General features: G+C 35.4%; 1 protein-coding gene across 1 annotated transcript in view; it reads left to right on the plus strand.

The window, feature by feature from the left end:
* Window positions 1-3,337, plus strand: part of PCDH17 (protocadherin 17) — a gene marked incomplete at both ends in the record, with an annotated part of 93,220 nt that extends 89,883 nt beyond the window's left edge. Inside the window, one exon of the mRNA XM_080690267.1 lies at window positions 2,676-3,337. Within this exon, the coding sequence (XP_080546393.1) occupies window positions 2,676-3,337 (662 nt within the window). The remainder of the gene's footprint in view (window positions 1-2,675) is intronic.
* Between the last annotated feature and the right edge of the window lie 24,564 nt (window positions 3,338-27,901).

The raw sequence follows: 27,901 nt of genomic DNA on the forward strand, positions 1-27,901 counted from the left end.
TCCTTCCTTCCTTCCTTCCTTCCTTCCTTCCTTTCTTTCTTTCTTTCTTTCTTTCTTCTTTCTTTCTTCTTCCTTCCCCCTTCAACCCTTCTCTCTTCTATTCTTCTCTCTTACTTTTCTTTTTTTCTCCTTTCTCTCTCTCCTTGCTTTGCATTCTTTCTTCCTTTTTACCTTTCGGAATTTTTTGAGTGTATCTAGCAAGTCATTTGTTGCATCTTAACTATGTCTCTTTTGGGCACCCATTTATTCATCTATTTGTGTGGTATTTTTTTCAGAAATGATTCCACATTCTCATAAATTTTACCTTGACCCTTAGCACTTACACTTCACTTGGTGCTTATAGCTTCTGATGTTTATACAAAAGTATCTGTTCGATTTTCTTCACTGCCTGTGAACTGCTGGCATCAAACTTACAGTCTAATCACAAGGTGAACAGTTTGTAATGTATCATAATCAATATTCCAAATATGCTCCCCTGGATGTTGACACAAAGGAGCCAAGTAAAAAGCTGCAGATTTTCAGCAGTGAAGTGCCAAACAATCATTGTATGTTGGTGGTTTCAAATTCAAGGTCGATTTACACTTTCTTATATCTGCATTAGTCTATCTCTTTCTCTCTCTTCTTAAATTTTTATTGAATTCATTCAGCACTGGCTATCCAATAACTGAAATGGAAGGCCAGTCAATAGTGGAGTATAAAACTGTGCTGGCACATTTCAAAGAGAATGTATTGGCTGTAAATAAATTTAAGAAAAAAAATCACAACTCTAAAAGATAAAAGTATTAACAGGAGAAACAGATTATAAAGTTTTCTGTTGTCATATTGAAGGGTAAAATTGGTTGAATGAAATGATATTATTGCTTCTAACACTTACTGAGAATACAGAGGTACTGTGTGAGTCCCATTCTATGTAGGTAAAGAAAACAGCTAATATTAAACTATATATATATATATATATATATATATATATATATATATATATAATCTCAGCTCTAATTTTAATACATAAGAAGGCTTGCTAGAATGTTATGTGCCTGGCTTTCTCTGAAGCTGTTCATGTCTTTCTGACTTCCTTTTCAATCATAGCTGGTCTATGAGTCTATGGATGCTTATTTTGGTTTGAGACTACTTTGCAGCATTCTTGCTTGCTTTATGAAATAAATAGTGAATATTTCATTCTACCCTAAGATTTTCTTTTCAAATGGAAGAATTAAAATAGACATAAGCTACCTAAATTCTTTTTTAACATTTCACAAGTGTGAATGACACATGCTATAAAGTACCATCATATTTTTTGTCAAGACATCATTTTAATTCTTTATAAAAATTTTTGTCTCATAGGAAATTATTTGAGATCAAATAGATTGTGGGTTTATTGGTACTTTGTTTTTGTTTTATTGATGAAGAATTATTTATAAGGAACATAAACTCATATCTAATATAAGACTCTGAAAAGTAACAGTACAAATTTTAACAGTGCTAATGCATTTATTGTTTTCTATTTCACATCTTTTATGCACACTATTTTTTACTTGTATAGGATGTTATAAATTTGTAGGGATAACCTAGCATCAATTAAAATGCAATCCCCAGGGCTACTAAATGTGTAGGGAATTATATTCCCACCACATGGAGGTAAATTGTAAATATCCTCTCCTGAAAGTAAAAGTCCCTGGTTTAAAAATCTTCATTACACAAAATGGAAACAACCATTTTCCAAGGAAAGGAACTGTGACAATGTACTTCAAAGTTTTGGGTAAAAATATTGGGACCAGTGGCAATATGAAGCCCTTGCCATAAGGGAGAAGTTTTCTTCCATATTTGCTTGTTTGGTATATTTAAAACAGGGATAATTAAAAATACTTATATAGATCATCCCTATGTCTATTAGCAAAGAAGCAAAAATTCTCACAGAAAGCACTGTGGTTTAAAATAAGAAAACACATTTATTTGTCATTTATTCTGGATTGTACCTGTTGAGTGAATCCATTCTCACCTACTTACATGGAAAACAAAAGGCTGAAGTGAGGAGAACTGATTATATGATCCATATGCATATCTAAGAAAACAGGAATGCATACTTTTAGGCAAGCTTATTCATAATACATTCTGACAGAAAATTTCATTTGCCACTCTCAGTAGGAAAAGGGGGCTTTGAAAGGAAACCTTTTATTTCATGACTGTCACCAAAATAAGAATTACAAGTAAAATAGGGATAAGACCTTTTTAAAGAAAGCAGCTTAGGACTTGTTATGAAAGTTGGCAATCCAGTTCTTGCCCTGCTATTTGATTTGAAAAATTAATCCCGATAATCCTTTTTGAAGTTCTCTGTTTCCAGGATGGGTTCTACAGAACAAAGGCTAACAGATATCCCCAGGACATTAGATTACCGTGATGCTTTATTCTACTGAGAATGATTCTCCAATGGCCACTTTTTACTTCTTCCCAGGCTATGGGAATTCGTTAATATCTAGAGAATAGGCTTAAATAAAACCATTGTCTCAACCAGCAGGTTTATGCAACCATCCTGAAATGTTTTAATTATTGTTTTCTTTTCCTTTTTAATTAAGAGACCAGAGGTCAAGCAAGCCCACTGAGAGCTGATCACAGCCTCTGTAGAAATTTAAAAGAAACCCTAATGATCGGAGTTTGCCATTTTCTCTTTTGTTTTCCAGAACCAGAAGAGTGTGTTAATTGCACAGATGAATGCCGAGTGCTTGGTCATTCTGACAGGTGTTGGATGCCACAGTTCCCTGCAGCCAATCAGGCTGAAAATGCAGATTACCGCACAAATCTCTTTGTACCCACAGTTGAAGCTAATGTTGAAACTGAGACTTACGAAACTGTGAATCCCACTGGGAAAAAGACTTTTTGTACATTTGGAAAAGACAAGCGAGAGCACACTATTCTCATTGCCAATGTGAAACCTTATTTAAAAGCCAAACGTGCCCTGAGTCCTCTCCTCCAAGAGGTGCCCTCAGCATCAAGCAGCCCGACCAAGGCCTGTGTGGAGCCTTGCACCTCAACCAAAGGCTCCCTAGATGGCTGTGAAGCCAAAGCGGGAGCCCTGGCTGAAGCGAGCAGTCAGTACCTGTCACCCAGTAAGCAACCAAGAGACCCTCCTTTCATGGCTTCAGAGCAGATGGCAAGGGTCTTCGCCGATGTGCATTCCAGAGCCAGCCGGGATTCCAGCGAGATGGGGGCCGTCCTGGAGCAGCTGGACCACCCCACCAGGGATCTGGGCAGAGAGTCGGTGGATGCAGAGGAAGTTGTGAGAGAAATTGACAAGCTGTTGCAGGACTGCCGGGGCAATGACCCTGTGGCTGTGAGAAAGTGAGCTGGAGAGGAGAGAGAGAAAGGCATTGGCATTTCCTCGTCTCTTCGGTTGATTTCAGAATGATCACTCCTGGTGACAACCCATTTCACAGGGATGAAGAAAGACCGATGCTGCTTAACGGCTTTTAGTGAACGTCTGAAGTGCCCACAAGTATGTTCTTTTCACTGCTGTTTCTTTTTCAAAGATAACAATGGTTTCATTTTGACCAAACTTAAACTGGGACAGAATTATTGATGCTTAAAGAGAAAAGAGAGAGACAGAGAAAGAAGAAAACGGAGAGAAGAAAAGAAAAAGGAAAAAGAAATGAGTTACCTTTTGACAATCTGCGAGGAAGGTATGCAGTGTGCATTGAAGTATTTCTGATCACTCGAAGACTGTCCTCTGTGATTGATGCTGACTTAACTGTTTACCTATAAACCCCATACAAAGCAGGGTCATCATCTGCGCTCTGTGGTGGATTTCTAGCGGTCATCACAGGCTTCTACTGAAAGTCCCCAAAAGACCTTGCAGTAGTCCAAGCTACACCAAACATTAACACATATTTGTGGTAAACATTTCTGTATAAAGTTACCTGCCACACATATAAACACAAAGAACATTCCATATCATTAGTCAAAAACAAAAAACAAGGAAAAAAAAAAAACCCTTGGTCATTTGTAAGACACCTCATGTCGTATAAAAGTTAAATGTAAAAAGATATAGTCCATTTTGTCCTGCACACACGTAGACTAATTCACATCATTAAAAGAGATGAAAATTTAAAGATTTAAATGCCTATTTAGCATTTTAGTGTCCAACAAAGGTATCAATAGCAGAGAGTTTGTTTTAAATTTGACATCTTAGAAAAGTTCTGAAAAACAGTTGCCATTATAAGTGGTAATATTCGGAGAAAACACGCATAAGGTGTTTTATTCATTTGTGGACACTAAAATAGCTCAGGAAAGTGAAAGTCTTAGACATACACAAATCATATGACCATTTAAATGTGCAAATGTAAGAAGATTCAATGTGTTTACATCAAATGACATATTTTTATTGATTTATTGCAGATTCCGTGCATATGAGCCAAATTGTTGAGTGTATAAGAGCTATATTGTGTATTTTATTAAATTAATATATAGTTGTGTTGCAAAAATATTTGGGCTTATATTGTAAATGGCAAGTGTTGCCTCGGTAGCTGTCGAACTCTATGAGTTTTGTTTTTTCCTGCTTCCTTTTCCCCGTGGAGTGTGGGAAGCAGTGCCTCAGAGCAAAGTCTCTTGTTTAATGTATAGTCTACCAAGTACTACAGTACATAATCTGTTCAAAATGTGTTTGAGTGAGCTGATGGAGCTAACTGAAAGGTCAAAAAAATACACCCGTCAGTCATGGTTATGTGCAAGTCCTTGTGGAAGCTTTTATTAAAGTCATGCTAAATCACAAGAATTACATTTGTACCAATACCTGAAACTCCTTCATGTTGTTTTCAATAGCAAAAAGCTTCTGCCTATGTAGATATCATAACACTGGTTGGTTCTCAAAAGTATATTAAGTGGTTCAGATGTGTGTTCCCATTATATTTCAAAAACATGAAATATGCTTTAATGCATGTATGGTACCAGCACTGGTTACTTGCATTGTGTAGTGTTTTTCAAGAGGTCTGGGTCTTAACAGAATCTTTTTTCCCTTTGTCTCAGTGCTCCTCTGCCTCTTTTTATTGGTGTCCTTTGAGAACAATACACTTTCTATTCCATCATTCGGTTGCACCTTTTCTTGTGACATTTAGCAAGTTTCAAACTTACTTCCATGTGAGGCTAAGAAACCTCTAATTTCAGGAATTGGGAAAAATAAAATTAGCACTTGCAGAAGTAGTAGCAGATGGGAAAATGCCTTGATTGACATTTTCCTTTAGCATTTAAAATTTTTTTGGCATTTTACAGCTTCATGGCAAACAGTTTTGAGCCCATACCTTAGAAAATGTGGTGCTGAGTTAAATAAAGGCTGTTTGTGTGCTGGAGCAGAAAAATGCATTATTTGCAAACTGGTGGAGAATTCCGTGCCTTCTTTTCTGGCCACCAAGCCAGTGTGGAAACAGCATAAATGTCATAAAATCCTTATATTAAAAACAAATGCAAAAGCAAAAGCAAACACTGAACTAAATTAAGTTTTTGTAATCTTAAACCTCCAAAAATTCTACTGAAAATATTTCTTCTATCAGATGACATCAAGATTTTAGACTGTACCTCGTTTGCAAAATTGCTTTGGGAGGGAAGAATGGACAACTCCCATCAGCCTTATTCTCTTGAGAACTGTATATGGTTCCTAGTAACAGCCTTTCCAAAGCTCAACTCTTGGTTTTTATTATTCATCAGTGTTTAAATTTAGAAAAGAAGGGATCTTGTACATGTGAAACCTAATTGACTCTCCATATTTTGGACAATTTATGTATCTGAAATGTATTGTCTCTGTTACATGATGTTATTTTTGCCAGGAGACTACAGGTGGGTTTAGCTTGACAGTTGAAATTTGATGGAACACCAATTTCCATTTAGTCTTACCAAGTATTGCCTCTCTCTTACTAGATAGATAACTACTTAGTAAATTCTAAAGCAGTATGTATATGAAATCAACAAAGAGAGTAGGGTTTTATGTTGAAAACAACGTTAACGCTAAGTAACCAGTTGTTCAATTTATTATATGTGTCTAAAGACGTTAAAGCACCATAAGATTCTAAGAATTGGTTGTGCCAATGTGTGAGGGATTTACCTTTAGGATCTCTGTCACCAGTGATTTACTAGTGTTAGCTCTTTAACACATTATCTGTATTTAGTAGTGATTATTTATTTACAAGTTGGTGGTAATTCAGTAGTCAGGACTCTAAGCTTTTATAGTTGTTCGAATCTTGCTTTTATTCATTTCCCTGGCAACTGCCTTTAAAATAGAGCTCTGGTGCTTGGCTTCCAAGGAAGCATTCAAGATGCCAAAACCACACCTTTGGGGAGCAATTGCTCTAATGGGTGATACATAATCATTGAATTGAAGGGGTTTCAACATAATTTAAAATGTAGAAACAAGGTCTTAATTTGCATCTTTCAAACACTAGTCCCTCATTAAAAAAACAAACAACAACAACAAAACACTTTAAAAATTGTTACTACTTTGTCTTTTAGTTTCTTGAGTAACTGAAGTCAAGCACAGAAACAATATGTTTATGGGAATTTTAGTTAAGAAACAAAGTTCTAAAACTTGCATACTGATGAACTAAGAAAAAAGAGAATCAGTAACAAGTCTTTATAAAATAATTTAATTATAAAAAATCTTTTAATCAAAGTAGAACATAGTAAGAATCAGTATTAGCTATACCTATACCAAAGTAAACATTCAAGAGATACATCTTACAGTTTCAAAGGAAGCTTCATATCACATTGTTTCTTAGCCTGAATACTTAGTAGTATTTCAGGCAACATGCAGAAATTGGCTCCCTATTTCACAAATTAAATGTTGGAGAATTGACTTTTTTTGTTTTCCCAAATTAGCTAAGTTCTTGTAAAACATATTTTTCTTTTAAATGATCTAGACATTGCTCAATTTGGGGGAAAAAAATGGCACCATTTAAAAAAAAAGTCATGTAGTAATCGAGCAGTATACTTTATTAAAACCAGGTTAAAAGCTGTTTGTTGTCTAATGGAGTAGAAGTTGCTGAGGTCAACAAATAGACTGAGGTTGGCATAATATATGCCCACTCATTATTGTCTAATTATATTCTTTTGACAGCAGACAGCATTTATCAGAGCATTAATTCAAATGAGAGTTTTGGCTATCAAGACGTGTTGATTTGGAACATAATTGAATGAGACCTGATTAAAGTCTGACTTTCCTGGCCCTAGTGTTTTGCAGGTTAGCTATTCCCATTTATCAGCCCCATCACTTCATAAGATTCCTAGCTGCACCAAGTGATTGGTGAACAAGGACAACAACACAACAAAAGCAGCATACATTGTCTGGATTTATCTCAACGCTATTGTTTAATGGCTGTGTTTAATGTGACCTATCTGGAACATGAGGACTCCGAATAAAAAGCTATTACTAATAGTGGTGTTGCCTTCTTCCCTTGAATTCATTAACACAGAATTGATATGTCATACACTGCATACTACCGGAACCTGGATTGTAATTGTTTTGGAAAAGCAAATATGGCCTCACAATTGTTTTTGCTTATTATCTGTTTGCCAATTAAATGATTTTATTTTAATTTACTTAACAAGAATAGTGCTAGTTTCTCAGTAGGAGTGGATTAACAATCTTTCAGCTATCTTTGTAAGTCAAATAATAACCATGGAGTTATAGCCTAGTGATTCTTGTGGCTTTTAATATTTACAATGGATCTCAAATCCTTTGGTACAAGATCACAAAAGGATTTGAGAGAAGTCATTTTATAAACCTTCTCATGATCTTGTGATGAAAGCATATATTTATAAAGTGGAGTTTGAAGTAGACATATGCTTATTTTTAAATGTTAAGGCTTTTCTACCAATTCAACAAGCATATGTTGAATTCCTACTGAGGGTTTGCATTGGGCTAGTATACCCAGGAGTACAGTTAACACGACCTGGCACCTGAGTTACGATCTGTGGTGGGAGGAACAATTGGTAAGTTCAAATATGCATTACTTTTTATATATTAGGCTTGAGTGTTCACATTTTCACTCAGTTAACCCATACATCCTATATTTCTGTTATCTCAATTTCAGTGGATGGCAGCTTCTAAATTTTAAAATAACATTCTACTTGCTTATATTTTTTAACTTATTCTCTTTTGTGACCTCAGAGGTATGTGAAGATGAGGGCATAGCTTTTGCATATTTAAGAAGGTTTTTATTGGTTGGATTAATTGGTAGAGAAAAAGTAATTTAATTATACATTCTTTGATTCATTTGTTTGCTGGCTATTTCTTTCTCAAAGAATGCTCTCTAGGTGTCAGTTGTAGAAGGACTTTAAGGTACAGTTTGTACTTTGGATATATATATATATATATATATATATATATATATATATATATATGTACACTAACATAGGAATTAACTTTTTCTTGACACTATAACCTTTTCATACTGCAAATAACTGTATTCTTTAACAATAGAAAAACCCATATGCCTTCCATGCCATTAACTGCTTTAAGGTGCAAAGATAGTGGTGCTGGGCCATTTATGAAAGACCTGGACCTTCGGACAAGGGTTAAGGGAGCACAGAATCATCGCATTGGAATGAAGAGCCTTATCAGACCATGCCACAACTAGGAGCAAAGCACGTGTGGAACGTATATTACAGTTTTACTCCATGTCAGTGAAATGTCTGTGTCCCCCCAGTAATGAAGATGTGTCCACAAGGTACAATTATTTGACAATTTTTTGTAGAATATGAAGAAATGAGCTATTCAGGTCACTGTAGCATCAATGCAACACCTAAATATTCAGGAGCCCATTAATGGATCATCTGCAAACTCTTATCTGCTTTTGGCAATGGTTGCACAAAATTGTGCATCAAACAGGTTAATTTATTGTTCACTGGCTCAAAATAAATTTTTTTGTCTTATGAATGGGACATTTTTTTATTGGAGAGGAACAATTTATTTGTTCCACTCTTATTTCCATATACTCATTGTTATTTATGACATTCTAAAAGACCAAATTTTGATCCTGACATAGCTAAAATTCTAATTGTGTAAAGTTATATAATTCAGTCAAATTATTTCATCATATTTTTTAAGTTGTCAGAAAATAAAAAGCAAATTTCACATCTTTTTTTATTCACTTTAAATACTGATATTTTGTTTAAAATTGTTATTCAGGGCAGGTTTATATGAAAATTGTTCTTATTTCCCTAAGGGAATATAGTATCATTTTGGCCAACTAGCAGAATAATTCTACAAACCTAAATTAATACCAATGAATTTTGGTTTTAGAAAATTTTATAATTCACAGAGCTCTTTCATAAATTTGCAACATATTACAGATGTAAAGGACTCCAGAGCTCAAAAGGTAATTAGGCCTATCCAGGGGAAGCTAGGTAGGAGGCCTCCCACTCAGACTTTAACTCTATGTCTTATTCTGCTGTTTGTTCTCCATTTGCTGAATTCTGCAATCATGACATATTTATTACATTACTTTTCCAGCATCTTCCAAACATCTTTTGTTTTTTTGTGGCACTGGGCATGGAACCCAGGGCCTTTTCTACCTTCAGGCTATACTCCCAGACCTATTTTATATTTTATTTGGAAACGGGGTCTCACTAAGTTGCTGAGAGCCTCACTAAATAGCTGAGACTGGCTGCAAACCTGTGCGATCCTCCTGTCTCAGCCTCCCAAGCGCTGGGATTAAGAGTGTGCGCCACCATGCCCGCCTTTTCCAAACATCTTCAGAAAACAATTTTTAAAACCATGCCATTAATACAGACTTTTTAAAGTTAACAGTCATATACTCTTTAGCTTCTGCCTGTGTTAATGGCTCATCATTTAGTATTAAATAATTTGAAGAGCAGAGAAAAGGCTTGTAGTCTCCATGAAAATGGAAAGACATTAAAATAACAGCCTGTCTTAAGGTTGCTCTCATTTTTCCATTGCCTTCTTTAGAAATATCTCACAAAATTGGTGGTATTTGGTGGTATTATGTCTAAACCATATATAGAACATCACAGTTTTCTAGTGAGCTTGGTATAGTGTCACCAGAATCATGTAGATTTCTTTTCAATTTGCTTTGATCATAAAGTTTTGCTTATGCTAAATTAACAGGATTATTAATTGGCTTCTTGAAAATGATTACATAAGTGCTAGTAATAATTAAATATAAATAATATATTATAAATGTGAAATAATAATATACATAAAAATATATGTATGAGAGTCTAATAATTTTAAAAGCCAGTATCACAAAATAAAATGGAGGGTGAATTTAACTAATAGTTATGTGGCTGAAGAATAAATAACACATTTTTACAATTCTGTTATGTCTCAACCACATTGGATAAATATTGTATTATTGCCTTCTTCAGTAATCAGATGAAGAAAAAATTATGATTGCTTCCAAAGTAATTTTTGGGGGTGGTTAATCAAAGATGAAGTTGGTCTGATTTTGCCTAAATAAAATTCTAAAATTTTGTTTAATATCTCTCCCACAAATCACACAAACCAATTTTATTTTCCAGAAAACCAGCAATAGATTGTAATGTTCTTTAACACTAATTAATTATTTTCCATCTTGGAAATTAAAATGAAAATATATGAGATGTGATATTAATTCATTTTGTAATCTAAATATCTAAGCAGTCTTAAATCGTATTTTGATATTATGCTTCCTTACTATTGCAATTTGTTTTTTGTTTTGTTTTGTTTTGTTTTGTTTTTTGTTGGTACTGGGGGTAGAACCCAGAGGCTTTCTACCTCCAGGCTATACTCCCAGACCTACTTTATATTTTATTTGGAAACAGGGTCTCACTAAGTTGCTGAGAGCCTCACTAAGTAGCTGAGGCTGGCTTCGAACCTGCGCGATCCTCCTATCTCAGACTCCCAAGTGTGGGGATTACAAGCATTGGCCACCATGCCCGGCATATTGCAATTTGAAGACAATATTAAATCTAATAATTTACTTTGAGATAAGAGTTTTGAACTTTTACTTTCTTTTTTTTCCTTAAAAATATCTGATTTCTACCTATAACTCTTTGATTATATTATTAGTTATCTTAGAATTTTTTTACTATCTTCCATGTGATTGTTTTCTTATTTTCATCTTCATCTCATAACTTTCAATATTAACTAGATATGTAATCTTTCTTATATATTTATTAAAATAACTTTCTTATATATTTATTAAAATAATATACTATAGATTAATTATGGAGCTAGTGAAGACTTATTTGATAATTACATTAGGTGGAGAATTTACAAGCTATTTATACTGTTAATAAAACTCAACAAGTTTTTAGATGTAACCTACTTAGACAATTAAGATTGTCAAAATATCGAATGATTTGCAACTGGAGGTATATATGGAGAAAATATTCTAGGATGATGAATTTTAGAAAAAAATCTTTATGTAGGAGTGCTTCACTACTTCATTCAAAGAGTGAATAAATCATTAAAACGTGAGTCATCTTACTATATTATCACCAATTCCTATGTATTAAGGCATTCTCAGTGTAAGATCTCATGTTAAATGTTTGGTTTTGATTGAAGATAAGAAAAGATAGATCCTCTGAGGTTACTATTATGTGCTGATGATTTCTCAACCTGTATTTCTCTTTAAACATCTGAAATATTCATATATTATACACTTTTTTTCTCTTTCATTTTGCACAACTAGAGTTATTTTTTTTTTCCAGTAGTGGGTATTCAAACCAGGGGCATTCTACCCCTGAGCTACACCCTCAGCCTCACTCTATTTTTACTTTTAAACAGAGTCTCACTAAGTTGCTGTGGCTGGCCTTGAACCTGCAATCCTCCTGCTTCATCCTCCCGATTATTTGGATTACAGACATTTATCACCATGCTCAGTTTACAATTTTTTTTCTTTGTTCATAATCCAGAGAAGGAAAGGAAATAACTGAAAATAAATAAATGGGCCAAATGTGGCTTCTTTAGTGCCATTGTGTCACAGACTGTGGCATCCCAACCCAAGACTAATCTGTGGATTAAGTATTGTATATTTTGACACAATGAGGCATACAGATATTAATTAAAAGTAGCATCTGCCTCTATATAATATATAAGGAGGGAAATGAAGATATTTGTTAAATGCAATTTGTAGTTTGTACTGTGTGAGAAATGAAAGTTGCAGTGGGGGGACCAAAAAACATATGTGTGTGTGTGTGTGTGTGTGTGTGTGAGAGAGAGAGAGAGAGAGAGAGAGAGAGAGAGAGAGAGAGAGAGAGAGAGGAGAGAGAGAGAGAAAGAAAGAGAGAGAGATGTGTTTTCACCTGAAAAAAAATTGAGGCAGGAAAAGGAATCAGTAACAGCTTCTGGAAGAAAGTAGCATTCCAATTGAACATTTAAGTGTTTATAGTGGGCAGAATTTGGGCAACAGAACTGTACGAGTAATACATTTTGAATTAAGAGAGAGAACATGTGCACAAAGAGATTTAAATAAAGTCAGGATACTTTACAATTAGAAAAAGTGTTGGGAATGAGTTAGATCAAGTGGGGGTTGTACAGAATATATAGATTAGGAAATGTTACCTTAACTCTATCCTAAAGAAGAGACTTATAGACACCTGCATTGGCCTCAGTAGCTTGGAGAGCTCTGCAGAAGGCTTGCCAAGCTGAATGTGAATTCAGGAAAACAACATTGGGACAGCTTGCTGCTGCCTGGTGATCCATTCTTTATAACATGCTGCCTAATAGCACCTTGTTCTTGGGTCTGGTCCAACTACCTAGCAGCAATGCCAACTTTGCTGAATCTCGAAATTCTCAGCTCCAAGCCATCAGCAGAGTATTTATATGTATGTTTCCAACTTCCCAGAAATAATTCTTCCTTTGAAATCTGTAATCATGTTTGAAGCTTTGGTATGCAAGGAGATAAGACAAAGGTGAATATCAAGTTTGGATGATTTACTTGCCTGGAATAGCGCCTTTAAAAAATATTCATGGATTCTTTAAGCATCTTCTGGAATCTGCTGTGATCCACTCCTAAGAATTGTTTGTAGCCAGTGCCCCAGAATCCATTAATATTTCATACATACAAGAGCTTGTAATTATTTCTTAGGCACTGCAATATGGAATAGTGATCACAAATTAGTTACTAACTGGGCAGTTTGCAGTGGGATCAGTGTCTGCAGGTAATTTTTGTTGTTAAGACATGGGGATAGGTAGGTTTTCACATTATTGTCAAATAGTAGGTAGCAGCTAAGAGTGTTACCAAACATCCACAATTCACATGTCAGCCACCACAGCAAGGATTTATTCTGTCAAAAGTGCCAATAATGAGCTGGGAGTGATGGCATGTGCCTATAATCCCAGTGCTTGGGAGGCTGAGACAGTAGGATCACAGTTTTGAGGCCAGCTCATGGTAACTTAGTGAGACTGTATTTCAAAAAAATACATACATAAATGAATGCATGAATAAATAGGGCTTGGGGTGTAGCTAAATGGCAAATTCTTCCTGGGTTTAGCCCCCAGTTAAACACACACAAAGAATAAGTGGTAATAATATGCAGGAGTGTGCTACACTATGATTTGGATATTTAGTGTTAAATATTGACATGTTTTTTTGAGAGTTTAGAAAGCAGTCTGGGAATTCTAAATTTCTTAGCATTAAGGCCTTCTCTCTAACATCTTGAGGGTGTATTCTTCTCTGACGCTCAGTGGGGCCTGTATCTTCATGCATCTGAGGATATTATTTCTGACTCTTTGCAGTACCACTAACACACATAATGGAAGAATTTCCATGGGAAGAAAGGGAAGACTGCAGCTTGGAAATGACTCTTTTTTTCTACTTCTGCTGAAGGGTCTAAAGTGGGTGCTGTAAAGAATGTCATGTACAACAAAATTCTTCAGTAATTTCCAACAGGAGGGAAAAGCATGTGCCCCTGGTACTATCTCAGGGATCTAATTTTATAGGCCAATGGATACCACCAACTTGTCCCCCAGCCTGAAATCACTTTTCCTTAGAGTATATGTGGAATCTATCTCTACCATGACACCGGGTATTAATGGAGACCAGCTACCAAACAGGTGATGATGGTAGGGAGGAGGCAGATCAACAAATAACAATATTCGAGCAGAAGCTGGATGACCATATGTAAGCCTAGATGCCATAGAATGGATGTCTCTATTGATCTCTTAGTCATCTTCCAACCATAAATACTGATTTTAATTCTTTCAAAGTAATACATGAAATGCCAAAAAATGTCAGATTGACTTTTTAAATGAGGTGAGGGGAAGGTGAGTGCAAATGGTTTCTTAAAAGTTTTATTTCTCTTGACACATATTCTGTTTTACCCATCTGTAATGCCGGGTAGGCGGTTCCAATGCACATTTTATGAATTTGAACTTGAAATGACTCTAGTTTTAAAATAATAATGGTAATGTGTTAAAAGGGTGACAAGAACTCCAGTGGCAAAGTTGAAAGTCTGTGCATTGACAGGCCAATTAACATAAATAGTAATTACCACAGCCAATCCACATTTCAGATTGGATTTTATTTGGCTAAATATCCATTAAGTGCACTAAAAGATAAAAGTTGTCATATATTGTGGTGAATACCAGTGTTACATACAGACCAGGACTCCATTGTAAATCAGAGAATCTCACAAGGAAGCAGAAGAGAAAACCTCAGCCTCAGCCTTGAAGGTGATCTTTCTAGTGGAGACTCAGTAAACTCCCAGCAGATACTCAAACTTGCACATCTTTTCCTATATTCAATCTTCCTATATTAAAAAGCAATGCAATTGTGATATACTACAACTGTTCAAGGTAATTTACTTCCTAATGGTCTATTTGCACAGTGGAATTTGCATTTTATTTCACAGCAAATGTTATGACGCCACCTGCCCTATTTTAGCTAGAACACCAAAACTAGGAAAGAAAATAGAAACTGTTGAAAAAGCAAATGAATATTAGAAACATCTCACCCACTGATCCTCACCTCACTGGCAACACTGAATTTAACAGCCAGGATAGAGCATGATAAAATATGATGATTTCTACCCTCACAAGCAAGTGCACTGGCTCTTCATTTCAATTTCATTCCCTCCTTCCCTCCCTCCCTCCCTCTCTTGTCGCAGTTCAATAAAGGTAATTTCCACAGGTGATGTTAAGCCATACTAAGTTCATTGCGAGGGTGTATTCATTTTGAGAAATGTAAAAGGCAAGTGAAAAGTTACATGCAGACATAGACTGACTTACCCACCTTTAACACCATTCCTGCTACCTGATTTTTATTGGCCTCAAATACACAAAGGTCCAAAGTGTAGATCACAGCATAATCTCACAAAGCATTGCTTTCTGACTTCCTTCTGTTACCAGGAGCATGGAATTTGGGGATATATATATTATTTTATTGTTGTTATTGAAACACATGCATGCTTATATGCATGCATTTTTTTCTGCTTCAAGGTTCAAATTCTAGGATGACAGCTGCCATTTTAAAGGTGACTCATTACAGTCATTTAGAGAGTCCCCTAACAGATGGATAGGACTTTGTTTCCTAGGGAACACTGGCAAGTTACAATTCTCAACAGCTTTTAATCCTTTCAACAAACTTATATACATCTATCAATTACCCTAGTCAATAAAGTTAATAATATGGCTATCTGGGATTGACAACATAAAAAAAAGTAAAAATTTTTTTCATAAAAGTTGTATACAAAGAAAATAAAATGCAAGTTAAGTCATAGTTGAAATTAATTTTAATCCATATATAAAACTCTTTAATTTTCCCTAGAAAATTTCCTATTTATGTTATTACTGAAAATAATTTTAAGTATTTCATAAATAATAGTATTAGGAATTAAATGATGAGAACATAAAGGATTAAACAAAAAATAATTTAATGCATATAATGAGGCAAAGTCATTTTTCTTTCTGAAAACTTTTACTGATGCACAATAAATGTTCCCAAATGAATGGAACTGAAAGAATTTCCAGACACAAAGGCAAGGAACAGAAGCAAAGGATGGTGGCTGATATCAGGAGCTCTGCAGCTGAACAACTTCAACTGGAGTCTTCAGTCTTCTGCCACTCTAATCCATGTCATCGTCTATCAGGAGAAGGCAATATGTGACCCTTGGGCCAAAACCAGATCCCAGCCTATTTTTGTAAATGAAAATATATTGGAAGCAAGCCATGACCTATTTTTTTTTTTTTTTTTTTTTTTTACATATTGTGTTTGGCTGTTTTCCAAATAAGCAGTTGAGATGTTAGGAAATAAACTATGTGTTCCACAAAGTTGAAAATACTATTTGGCTCTTTGCAATGGGAATTTTCTGGTCCCTGCATAATTTAGCAACTGTGCACTTAAGTTTCTTCATTTGAAAAACATGAAACTTAAAGAGGAAACTCCTACATCAATTGTAAGGAATAAATGAGATAATAGGTGAAAGGCATAAAGCTCTTGATGAATGTTATCCAGGACTGCAAATAGTCCTTCATCATTCTCATGAATCTATCCACACATGACCGCCATACATAACTTCAAAATATTGTTGAAGGTCTTTCCCAAATTATTCTAAAAGGAAACACAACCAAACAACAATATGAACAAAAAGTGCAAGAACTCACTCATTTTGTGTTAGTTTTGCAGCCATTCTGAACAATGATATTCCTTGCACGTTAATAGCCAATAAGTCACTGAAGCATTTATCAGTATTTGACCAGAACCCCGGCGGCCCTTGCCTTGTTTGCCACTAGCTTGTAGAAGTATGTAGTCCATGGTCAAATGCTTCTCAGTAAAGTTAAACAAGTGGCAGCTGGCACCATACAGCTCTGTTATAATGAAAACATGAGGTGGCTGCCATTACACAGTCCTGCACTAATGAGAACAGTGGGAGGCAAGCATTACAATGGTCTAATGAAAACAGGAAATGGCTGGCATTAAATTGGTATAATAAAAACAGGAGGTGGCTAGCATTACATTGGTAGAATAAATAAATTAAGAGATGGCAGGCCTCCCCTATCTCATCTCCATTATATATGACCACAGTTCCCACAATTTAGATGAGACCCAGTCAAGAGTCAAAACAGTGTTAGATGATAACACGATCTTATTCATGTTATACTTACAGAGTTTCTTCTGTTTCGATTTCTAGTACCCTTAGGCCAATGCAAGTATGTGGTAAAATAACGATATAATTTACACACAATTCTTTTTCTTCCCTTAATTCCTAAAGAAGCAGCATTATTTTTGACTCAGAGAAGATTAGCTGAAATAAAAGCCAACGATTCAAAAAGAGCTTCTAATTTTGTTCTTATCTTTTACTCTCTTCTCTCTTTTAAGTATCCAATAGTTACTAAATATTCAGATATACATAAAACACTAGCAAGGAAAACAGAAAGAGAAAAAAAACACCATAGAGAAAAAACTGTGCACAAAATCAATCATTTAACTAATGGAGTTTTTTCATCTGAACAAAAGGTCAGGGTTTCTCATACATTTTTTTTAAAAATTATTAGTGTAGAGAGAGGACTCTTGTGTATAGCTCCCAGACAATAGATTTACAAGAATCCTATGCTTTATTGTAACTCACAGAGCCAACTGTCTGATTCATCCTTTTTTTTTTTTTTTTTTAATCTGGGCTGAAAATTGAGCAAGTTGGCACAGTTGAAGGCAAGTACATTAAGACAGCACACAATCCTCTATCTTTCAGTGGCTCCAACATCCATTTAAATTTTTTTATCTTAGTCATTTATTTTCTTATTTTTAAAATACATTCATATATATATATATATTTACAAATAATTTCCAAATAAGAACAATGCCAAGAGTACTTCAATGAAAAAGGTCACAGATCTACAGGTTCTGCTGAAAGCTTGAGTTTTCCAATGCAGAAAAAGAGAAGAAAGCATTCTGGTAAGGAACCCAGGGTTACAAAATAGCAGTAGCATTAGAATAGTATGAAAATATGGATAAAGGAATCAAAGTTTTAATCCAGTTTTTTACACTGACATTTACTTTCTTTGCTATATAATTTTTATTAGTCTTCTCTGAAACTTCTGAATTACCTTAATGACCAACTCCAATTTCACGAATACATTTCTATCTGATATAAACTAAAGACGCAAGTAAATAGAAGGGAAAAATAATCTTCCTAAGCAGGCCTGGAGGCACACTCCTATAATCCCAGTAATTGGGAGGCTGAGAGAGGAGAATTACAGGTTAGAGGCCAGCAGGTAGGAAGACCTTCAGCAATTTAGTAAAATCCTGTTTTAAAATAAACAACAACAACAACAACAAAAGGGCTTGGGTGTTTAGCTTGGAGGCAAAATTCCCCTGAGCTCAGTTCTCAGTACTAAAAAAAAGAAAAAGAAAGAAAAAAAAGTAATCTTACACTATTCTTATTTCTATTATGTAAGGCTAGTTTTTTTTCTGACTAGGGCTTGTTAAGAAGATACCAAAATTTATACAAAAATTATGAAAAGTCACAGACAAGAAAAAATTAAACACATCTGGAATAATTATAAGCAATAGAATCTCAACATTCATTTCTAAAATTTCAAAGGGATGGAAGTTATAATATAAAAGAGTTAATTTTTGTCACACTTTTAAAACAGTAATAAGGATGCCCTGAAGGTTGATACTTAAGTTACATAAAATTTGTCCTGAGCTTGTGTGAGACTCACAGACATGGCTTAATCGAGACACAAAGTGATGCGTGCCATGCATTCAAAATTAGCATCTGGCCCCAGGCCACTAAATTTGGCACCTCTAGAACTGATGCTATCCTCTGCCAAGTTTCCGTGGGGACTAGATTCACTGAATTCTGAATCACAGCCTCTAATTTCCCCTTCAACAGAATCTCTTTGAATTGTGAGACCAGAGAAACTTGCAAGTGAACATAAAAATGGAATGTGAAATACAGAACTCTCCATGGAGGAAGATTTTAGATAAAAGATGTGTATGGAATATGAAATATTTCCAATTAATCAATTGTAATGTGGATTGCTTACTAGCCAGCTCACCCTTTAGAATTCTTTATTCCTTACATTACAGAACATACTGTAAGGTGCTCATACTGCCAAACTCCAAAGAAATACTTAAGAGTTCATGAATTTTGCATACCATAAATTTGCTGGACAGGTCCCATCACAGTGTAAGCAACGTTTTTTATGAGCTAACTTTGTGGAAGAAATGGTATTTTGCCCTATTTTCAAACTAACCAATCCTGTCATTGTTGGTATCTTTAGTACATGATTAAGTACCTAAGACAATATCACCTGTTGTGATTGAGTCTTGCTATGTAATGCAGTTTTAAAACTATGGATTTTTTTTTCAAAGTCAAACCAACAGGCAGAAAGAAATATTGTTTTAATGAAATTTTAGAAAAAGAAGTCACTGCTGTAACTATTTCTGATTTAAAATAATGAATCAGCCTTTCCCCAGATTATGCTTTAAAATCATTCCTATTTGTGTTCCCCTGAAAGTACTACATTAGGCTTTTGATTTTACATGATCTTAGCTTTGTGTAGCACATGCAACCCATGAAGCCCAGCACCTGGAAATTACTAAGAGATCACACATGAATGAGGTGACAAATGAGAGGATGCTTGAAAAGACCTGTTTAGAATTGGAAAGGAGGGAGAGGAGGAAGGTTTAGAGAAGAGACCACATGGTAGAAGCAAAATAAGTAGTTCTTTGTCTTGAGTCCTTTTTTTAGAAAAGTAACTAAGGATAAACTTACTAAATTTTCTAGGAAATAAAAATTTTATAAAACTTTTAATAAGATAGAGTAAATTTAATTATTTAAAATGTTACATTGTTAAAATAAAATAATTTTAATAAAATGAAAATAATTTTTGAATAAAAATATTTTTAAATAAATAAAAAAGAAAGGGAGAAGGCAACTCAAGAAAAAGAATTGAAAACTTTAAGATTCCTTTTTTTCCTGAAGCTCAACAAAACAGTTTTAAGTGCCTATATACAATAAAGGCATAGGATTTAGTTATATTTTCAAAGGCAAAGTCAGCCCTATTAAAAAAAGAGAACATTGGTATCTAATCTGGAAAAAGAAACCTAATTCTAATCTTTTCCTTAATACAAAAATTTAGCAACTATTCATTTGCATTTTTTCAAAGGAAATTAAAATATTCCTTGATTTTATCCAAAAAGAACAAAATTCCCATGAGAAACATTGTAATTTTAGCACACCTGAACTTTTAGAATTCCTGAAGAAGACATCTTTGTAATAGTTCACACTAGAGCAATTTATATGTGACTTATTTTAAATTAAAATAGTTAAATGAAAGTTTAGTTAACTCAAATATAAAATATAAATAACCATATACTTACTTATTACTATTATTTTAATTGACAAAAATAGCAGATACAGTATACTGTATAATGTTTTGAAATATGTATATACTGTGCAATGGCTAAGCCAAACTAATTAGCATATGCTTTACTTCACGAGCATTTTCTTTTTGTTTGCTTGATTTTCATACTTTTTATTTATACTGGGGATAAAACCCAGGGGCATTCTACCTCCTAGTTACACTCCCAACCCTATTTTTTATTTTTTATTTTGAAACAGGTTCTCACTGAGTTGCAAAGGGCATCACTAAGTAGCTGAGGCTGTCCACGAACCATGATCCTCCTTTTCAGCCTCCCAAAGGCTGGGATTACAAGCATGTGCCACCATGTCTGCCTGATTTTTATACTTTTATTGGTGCACTTTAATTATAAGTTCTAGTGAAATTTAAAATGATACAAAAACATAAATGTACACATCACTTGTTGTATTCCTTCCATATTGGCACTGCATCCCTCTTATCCTTCCCATACCTGTTCCTGAGATTGGTAGTGATACCTTCATACATGGACATAATATTATTTGAATTATTTATTTTCTCAAGCCTTCATTTTGTCTCCTTGCCTCCTTCCTCCAAGTCTCTTCCACTATTCTACTGATTTCTCTTTTTTTCTGAAATCTTTTGTATTTTTTTCTCTTTTCTTTCTAACTTCTATATATGAGAGAAAACATATGACTCTTGACTTTCTGAGACTTCTGAGACAGGCTGATCTCACTGAGCATAATATTCTCTAGTTCCACCATTTTCCTGTAAATTAAACAATTTTGTTTTGCTTTATGGATCCGTACGATTGCATTGTGTTTAGAGTCACCCATATTTTTAATCTATTTATCTGTTGACAAACAACTAGCTTGGTTCCATAATTTGGCAATGTGAATTGAACTGAAAAATCAACTTATAAAACTCAAAAGCTTTTCTATACAATAACAAAAAGTCCACTGAAACTTTCATTTATAGTAGCATTAATAAAAAAAAGGAATAAATATAATTAAGAAGGTAAAAGACCTCTGCAGTAAAAGTTATAGAACACTGAAGAAAGAAATTGAAGATCTTAGAAATTGGAAAGACATATTTTACTCTGCCATATTAAGACAGGCAGAGTAAAGATTATCAAAAAGGCCACACTACCAAAAGCAATCTACAGAATCAATGCAATCTCTATCAAAATGCCAATGCCAGTCTTCACAGAACTGGGAAAAATAAAATGATCCTAAAATTCATATGGAAAAACCAAAGGGCCAGAGCAGCTAAAGCAATTCTTAGCATCTAAAACAATGCAGGACATATCACAATGCCTGGTTTAAATTATACTACAGAGCTATACTAACAAAAACACCATGGTACTGGCATAAAAACAGACACATAGACCAATGGAATGTCGTAGAAGTTACAGAGACAAATCTTCATACTTGTAGCCATTTGATTTTTTACAAAGGTGTCAAAAACATATGCTGGAGAAAAGACAGTCTTTCAAACAAATGGTGTAAAAAACAGATATCCATATGTAACCATTCATTTTTCAATAGTATTTCAAAGTATATCGGGCTTAAAACACACTTTAAAAAAAGAACAAATATAATCTAAAGAGCTATACATATTTTCGGAGCACTTTTACTCAATGAAAGTAATTCTTTTAGTTTAACAAATTATGCTCAAATAAATGAATAAAAATGAATAAAATTTTCAGCGGGGCGTGGTGGCACACGCTTGTAATCCCCATGCTTGCGAGGCAGAGACAGGAGGATCATACAGATTCCAAGCCAGCCCTGCTGGCTTAAGAGACCCTGTTTCCAAAAAAAAAAAAAAAAAAGTAAATATATGTAAAATAGGTCTGGGAGTATAGCCTGGAGGTAGAAGGGTTCCATCCCCAGTACCAGCAAAAAAAAAAAAAAAAAAAAAGAATAAAATTTTTAATGCCTTTGTTCCTGAAAGACCATGCTGGAATTTACACACACACACACACACACACACACACGCACCCCTCTCACTGGATAAAACCATTATTTTTCTAAATATTCTCTTTTAAATTTCTATTTCTTTATCTCTATCTACCACATTTAGGCATCACTGGGTATTGAGGAAGGGAAAGAGAGTTGTACTATATGTTACCTGGCAAAAATAGGCCTGTGCATCGGAGCCTGCTGTGAGGCAAGGCCACTGCTGGGGCCTCCGAGGCTGGGATGGGAGCCTCCCATGGGGTTAGGCCAATGCCGGGGCCAGCGGCCGGCATTGGAGCCTGCCGTGAGGCAAGGCCAGTGCTGGGGCTTTCGAGGCCGGGATAAGAGCCTGCCGAGGGTTTAGGCTGGTGCCTGGGCCAATGGATGGCATTGGAGCCTGCCGTGAGGCAAGGCTGGTGCTGAGGTATCCAAGGCCAGATCGTAGCCTGGGGAGGGGTTAGACCGGGGCTGGGGCCAGCGAGGCCGTCATCGGAGCCTGCCGTGAGGCAAGGCCGGGGCTGGGGCCTCCGAGGCCGGGATTGGAGACTGCCAAGGGGTTAGGCTGGGGTGGAGGCCAGCAAGGCTGGTATTGGAGCCTGCCGTGAGGCAAGGCCGGTGCTGGGGCCTCCGAGCCCAGGATAAGAGCCCGCCGAGGGGTTATGCTGGTGCCGGGGGCCAGCAGCCGGCATCAGAGCCTTTCATGAGGCAAGGCTGCTACGGAGGCCTCCGAAGCCAGGATCGGAGCCTGCCGAGGGGTTAGGCCGGTGCTGGGGCCAGTGAAGCCGGCATTGGAGCCTGCTGTGAGGCAAGGCCGGTACTGGGCCTCCAAGGCCAGGATCGGAGACTGCTGAGGGGTTAGGCCGGTGCTGGAGCCAGCAAGGCCAGGACTGGAGCTCACTATGAGGCAAGGCCAGTGCTGGGGCCTCCGAGGCCGGGATTGGAGCTTGCCGAGGGGTTAGGCAAATGCTGGGGCCAACGGAGGGCATCAGAGCCTGACAGAAGGCAAGGCCACTACTGCGGCCTCTGAGGCTGGGATCGGAGCCAGCTGAGGGGTTAGGCTGGTGTCTGGGCCAGCGAGACCAGAATTGGGGCCTCCCATGAGGCAAGGCCGCTGCTTGAGCCAGCGAGGTCTGGATCAGTCCACCGGGTAGCCAGGCCACTACTGGGACCGTCAAGAGTGGGATTGGTACTTGCAACGCGGCATGCACAGAGAGATATTGCAGAAAATATAAATCAGATGCTTCCCCTAATCAACAGGAAGAGGTTGAGCTATAGAAAGGGCCCTATTGTAAAGCAACTAATGTGACCAATCAGAGGGTCTGGAATAGTGGAGGACACAGCCTCTTTAAAACGCAAGACGTACATAAACAAATGTGTCAAAGTTAATCACCAAACAAGCATGGGATTGAGGGAGGGGGAGGGAATGGGATGGGGGCTGGATGAGGGCTAATTGGATGATGTGTGCTTGTATATCCTCTCAAGTCTTGTACTCCAATGTGATTGATATATGACTACAATGCACCAATTAAAAAATAAATTAAAAAAGAATAAAGAAATGGGCCTGTATGTATTGTAAATATATCCACCAATAAATTCTACTAAAGACTTTGACAAGATAAATGTCATTTGCTACGAAGCCTACATGCTATCTCCCATGAAATGTTAGATAATTTTGTTTATCCCAATTGAGTTATTTGCTTAGGGTTTCCTTGCATAAGTATGAATGTTCAATTCTTTTTACTGTTTCATTTCAGCAGTCTCCAGACATAATAACTAAATTTGACATGCAGATCACAATTTAATATTGAGTTCTTGAGAACTTAGTGAATTAACAACTGAGAGGTCCACTGGGAGTATAGATGGTACTTACCATAATGCATTTTCCAATAAGGAGACAAACTATGGCCTAAACAAATGAAAAAATAAACAAACAAAAAATCCAGGCTCAATGATATATTCTTGAAATCTCAGTACTTGGGAGGCTGAGACATAAGTATTGTTCCGCAGGTTTTTTGTTAAGCCCAGCCTCAACAACTTAGGGAGATTCTCAGCAACTCAAATATTTCCTTCTTCAAAATAAAAAATAGAAAGGTTTTGGGGTGTAATTTTAAGGCAGAATGCTCCTGGTTTTAATCCCTAGTAACATACACACACACACACACACACACACACACACACACACACAAACACAAATAATATAATAAAAATAAAAGAAAAAATTGTAATTTTCACTTTTAATATAATTTTATATTCAGTACTTTTAAAAGATAAAATTGACTTTAGACTGAATAATTATTGTTCCTCTTTACAAATACGTTCCTTTTAATAATATTTCTTATTTAAATTATATACTATATATTAAAAAAGTATCAACTATGTCAGCTCTTTACAGTAACTCTCATTTTTCTTCAGATAGAGAGATGGTGATTGACAGATAGACCATAGGTAGGTATAGATGATAGCTCTCTCCTATTGATTTTAGAGAACTGCAACTAATACACAATTACAAAAGATATACCATAACCTCAATGCTTAGGGTGAATTTGCTTAATGGTAGTTTTGGCTTAAGGATGGTGAAGGACTGTGCTGAGAAATGTAATCTAAATGAATTTTATGCCCAAGACACATAAAATTGATTTTTCTGAACATCTTCAAGAGTTTACATGGGAGGCAACTACCTAACTTTTGTAAAGGACAGATAGTAGTTTGCATAGTGTAAAGAGGAATAGAGAAATTGTTAGAAAGAATGAAATTCTATAAAATGGAAGCAGTGGATGGAAAACCTGATGTCTGAAATATCACAACTTGCCTAAAATTTATATTCATATAAAGTTTTTTAACTAGAACAATTCATTGCTGTTAGAAAGTATCACCCCATTGAATGATTTATTGGTAATTATGTTACAGAGGATGATTTCTCAATATCTCTTTGGAGCACCCAACTTCCTCAAAAATATATCTAAGTATTGTTATTAGCAAATTATTTGTACTATTTCTAACTTTTATGAGAATAATTACAGAACTAATATGACTTAGATACAGTAATAGTTCTTTCCAGAAAAAGAAATTCACAAATTATATACAAACAGGAATTTAAACCCAATAAAACTCAAATTTATCACAGTTAATTTAATATAATGAGTAACTGTGTTTTGCTTAAACTAAATTGTCACTCGAAATGTAAATAGGAAGAAGTGTGGCACAGTGCACTGCTTAGGGACTGACTACAGGTGGTTTCAAGGTTGGTATTACTAAACTACTGAGCATCTTACAATGGTGCAAATCTCCTACCACTTACCTCTTTTTGACCTATTGTAAAACACTCATTAGTACACATACCCGGATGTCTTTGGAAGGAATTCATCATTTGCATATTAATTGCTCCTATTTTTTCTCTTTACAACAACAAATATAGCATTACTTAGGTTGAGTTTAATAAAGATTTTTCATCAATTTAAAAATTAAAATCCTACACTTTAAAAACCCTGGTAGAAGTCTTTGGATATCCAAAGAGGAAGCTGTTTGCCACAGAGAACATATGGGTCCCAGTTGAAAGAAACTATTATGGAAGAAATTTTCATTATGGCCATTTTGTTATCCAGAATCTTTTTACTCCAAATTCCTTCTGTTCATATTATCCTTTTCCTCATAAGTTTTTTTTCCTTCCACAGAATATAAGAATGAATCTGTGAGATGCAATAGGATGTGCCATGGAAACATAAGGGAATACATCATATGCTATGCCTTTAGCAACTATATTTGATTTTATGGATACTAGTGCGATTTATGACTTATTCCCACAATTCAGTGACTAAAAGCAAGTCAGTGTCATTAAGGGAAGCTCTAGGACATGAGAGTGAGTTTAGGGAGGGTGATTATCTTCAAAACGAAGAAAAGCCAATATAGGAAGGCATTCCTTAAACCATTAAATTTCTCCAGTTTGGCAAAGTTCCTAACAAGGAAGCCAGGAGTGGCATGGAAGTGTCTCATACTCACCTCGATGAGACTTTAGCAGGTGTTTCACTGTCGCTCTCAATTATTTTATATTCCACAAGTGTTGACTATTTTTGGCTTACAGCAACCTCACATTCAAATAATGATGAATGAATTTAATGATCTGTTTTAACAGCAATCTAGTGTTAAAGCAAAACAAGATATTTAGACTATTCTGTATGACTCCTACTAGAAGTTTTAATAAACTGCCAAAACATTGTGCTAAAACCAGAGTTATTCCAAGATGACTTTCTTTTCCCCAAGGAAATAAATGATTTTCATCAAAAGGAAGTGATAATGTGGCATGCTTTTTAAATGTGTTATCTGTATTAATTATCTAGATTCTAGAGGGTCCTACTTCACATCATTAAGTAACTAGCAATGAATTCAAATATCCTGGAATATGGCAACCATCCTCTGATTGCACCTTAATCACAAATATTTTTCTGAAGTTATATCAAGGTCACCATATATATCTTGCGATATATGTGTGTGAATATATATATTGGCTATTTAAGGTCTACATGGTGGCCAAAAGCAAAACAACAAAACAAAGAAAAAAAACTAACTAAAAAACATTGGCAGGGAAGATGGTACATATGGATGTGGGTGGCAGTGTTTGAACAACAGATCTGGTCGTCCCTAAGGGAACATTTCAGGAAAAAAAAATATTTATACTAAACTCATGCATTATGCTACATTAAGTGAGGATTTCTACCACGTATTTGTATGCTATAAAAATTATAACCTTTGCTCTTTGGATTGATGCCGTTTTTGTCTTATTTTCGAAATAGAATTTTAGATGTTGGCTTGCTCTCCTTTTGCCCTAAACATTTCAGATCTTGTTCCTCTCATATAAAATTAGTTTCTAAATATTGATATAGTGTTATTTATATATATTGAACAACATTAATATCTAAGTGCATTTATTTCACCAGACCTATGATATGAATTAGAGGGAAATTAACAGAATTAAAACTTTTGAGATTCATCATATAACAATTTCTAAAACATTTCTTTATTTCTTTTGTTCTATCCTGAAACTTTCTGTATTTCAAATATAAGATATGTGATTAGAGATCATTTATTAAAAACACAAACTTTTTATTTTATTTATTTTATTTATTTATTTTTTGTGGTATTGTTGATGGAGCCTAGGGGAATTCTACCTCTGAGCTATACCTTCAGCCCTATTTTTTATTCTTTATTTTGAAACAGGGTCTCACTGTGTTGCAAAGGGCCTCACTAAGTAGCTGAGGTGGTCCGCGAACCCCAATCCTTCTGTCTCAGCCTCCCGAACACTTGGGATTACAATAGTGCGCCACCATGTCCAGCTAATAACACAAGCTTTTAAATCAGAAGCACATATGTGCAAATTCACCTAAAACTCTTACAAACTGGGTAAACATGGTCACTTCATTTTAATTATACCGTTGTTTTCATCTGTATGATTATACCTACTTCATTAGATTATTTTAAGTATAAAAGTTATCATGTTTACATATAATGCACAAAGAGGCACTTGGGTAATATTAATTTTTAGGTGCCACGCTGATAATTGAGAAGTACCTTTACTATTCGAGTTACTTCAAAACATTTATTTGGCTGTGCTGGTTATATATAGGTAAAATATGATTATTCTTAA

This window comes from Muscardinus avellanarius (genome assembly GCF_963383645.1).
Source record: "Muscardinus avellanarius genome assembly, chromosome: 2".
Taxonomy (NCBI): Eukaryota; Metazoa; Chordata; class Mammalia; order Rodentia; family Gliridae; genus Muscardinus; species Muscardinus avellanarius.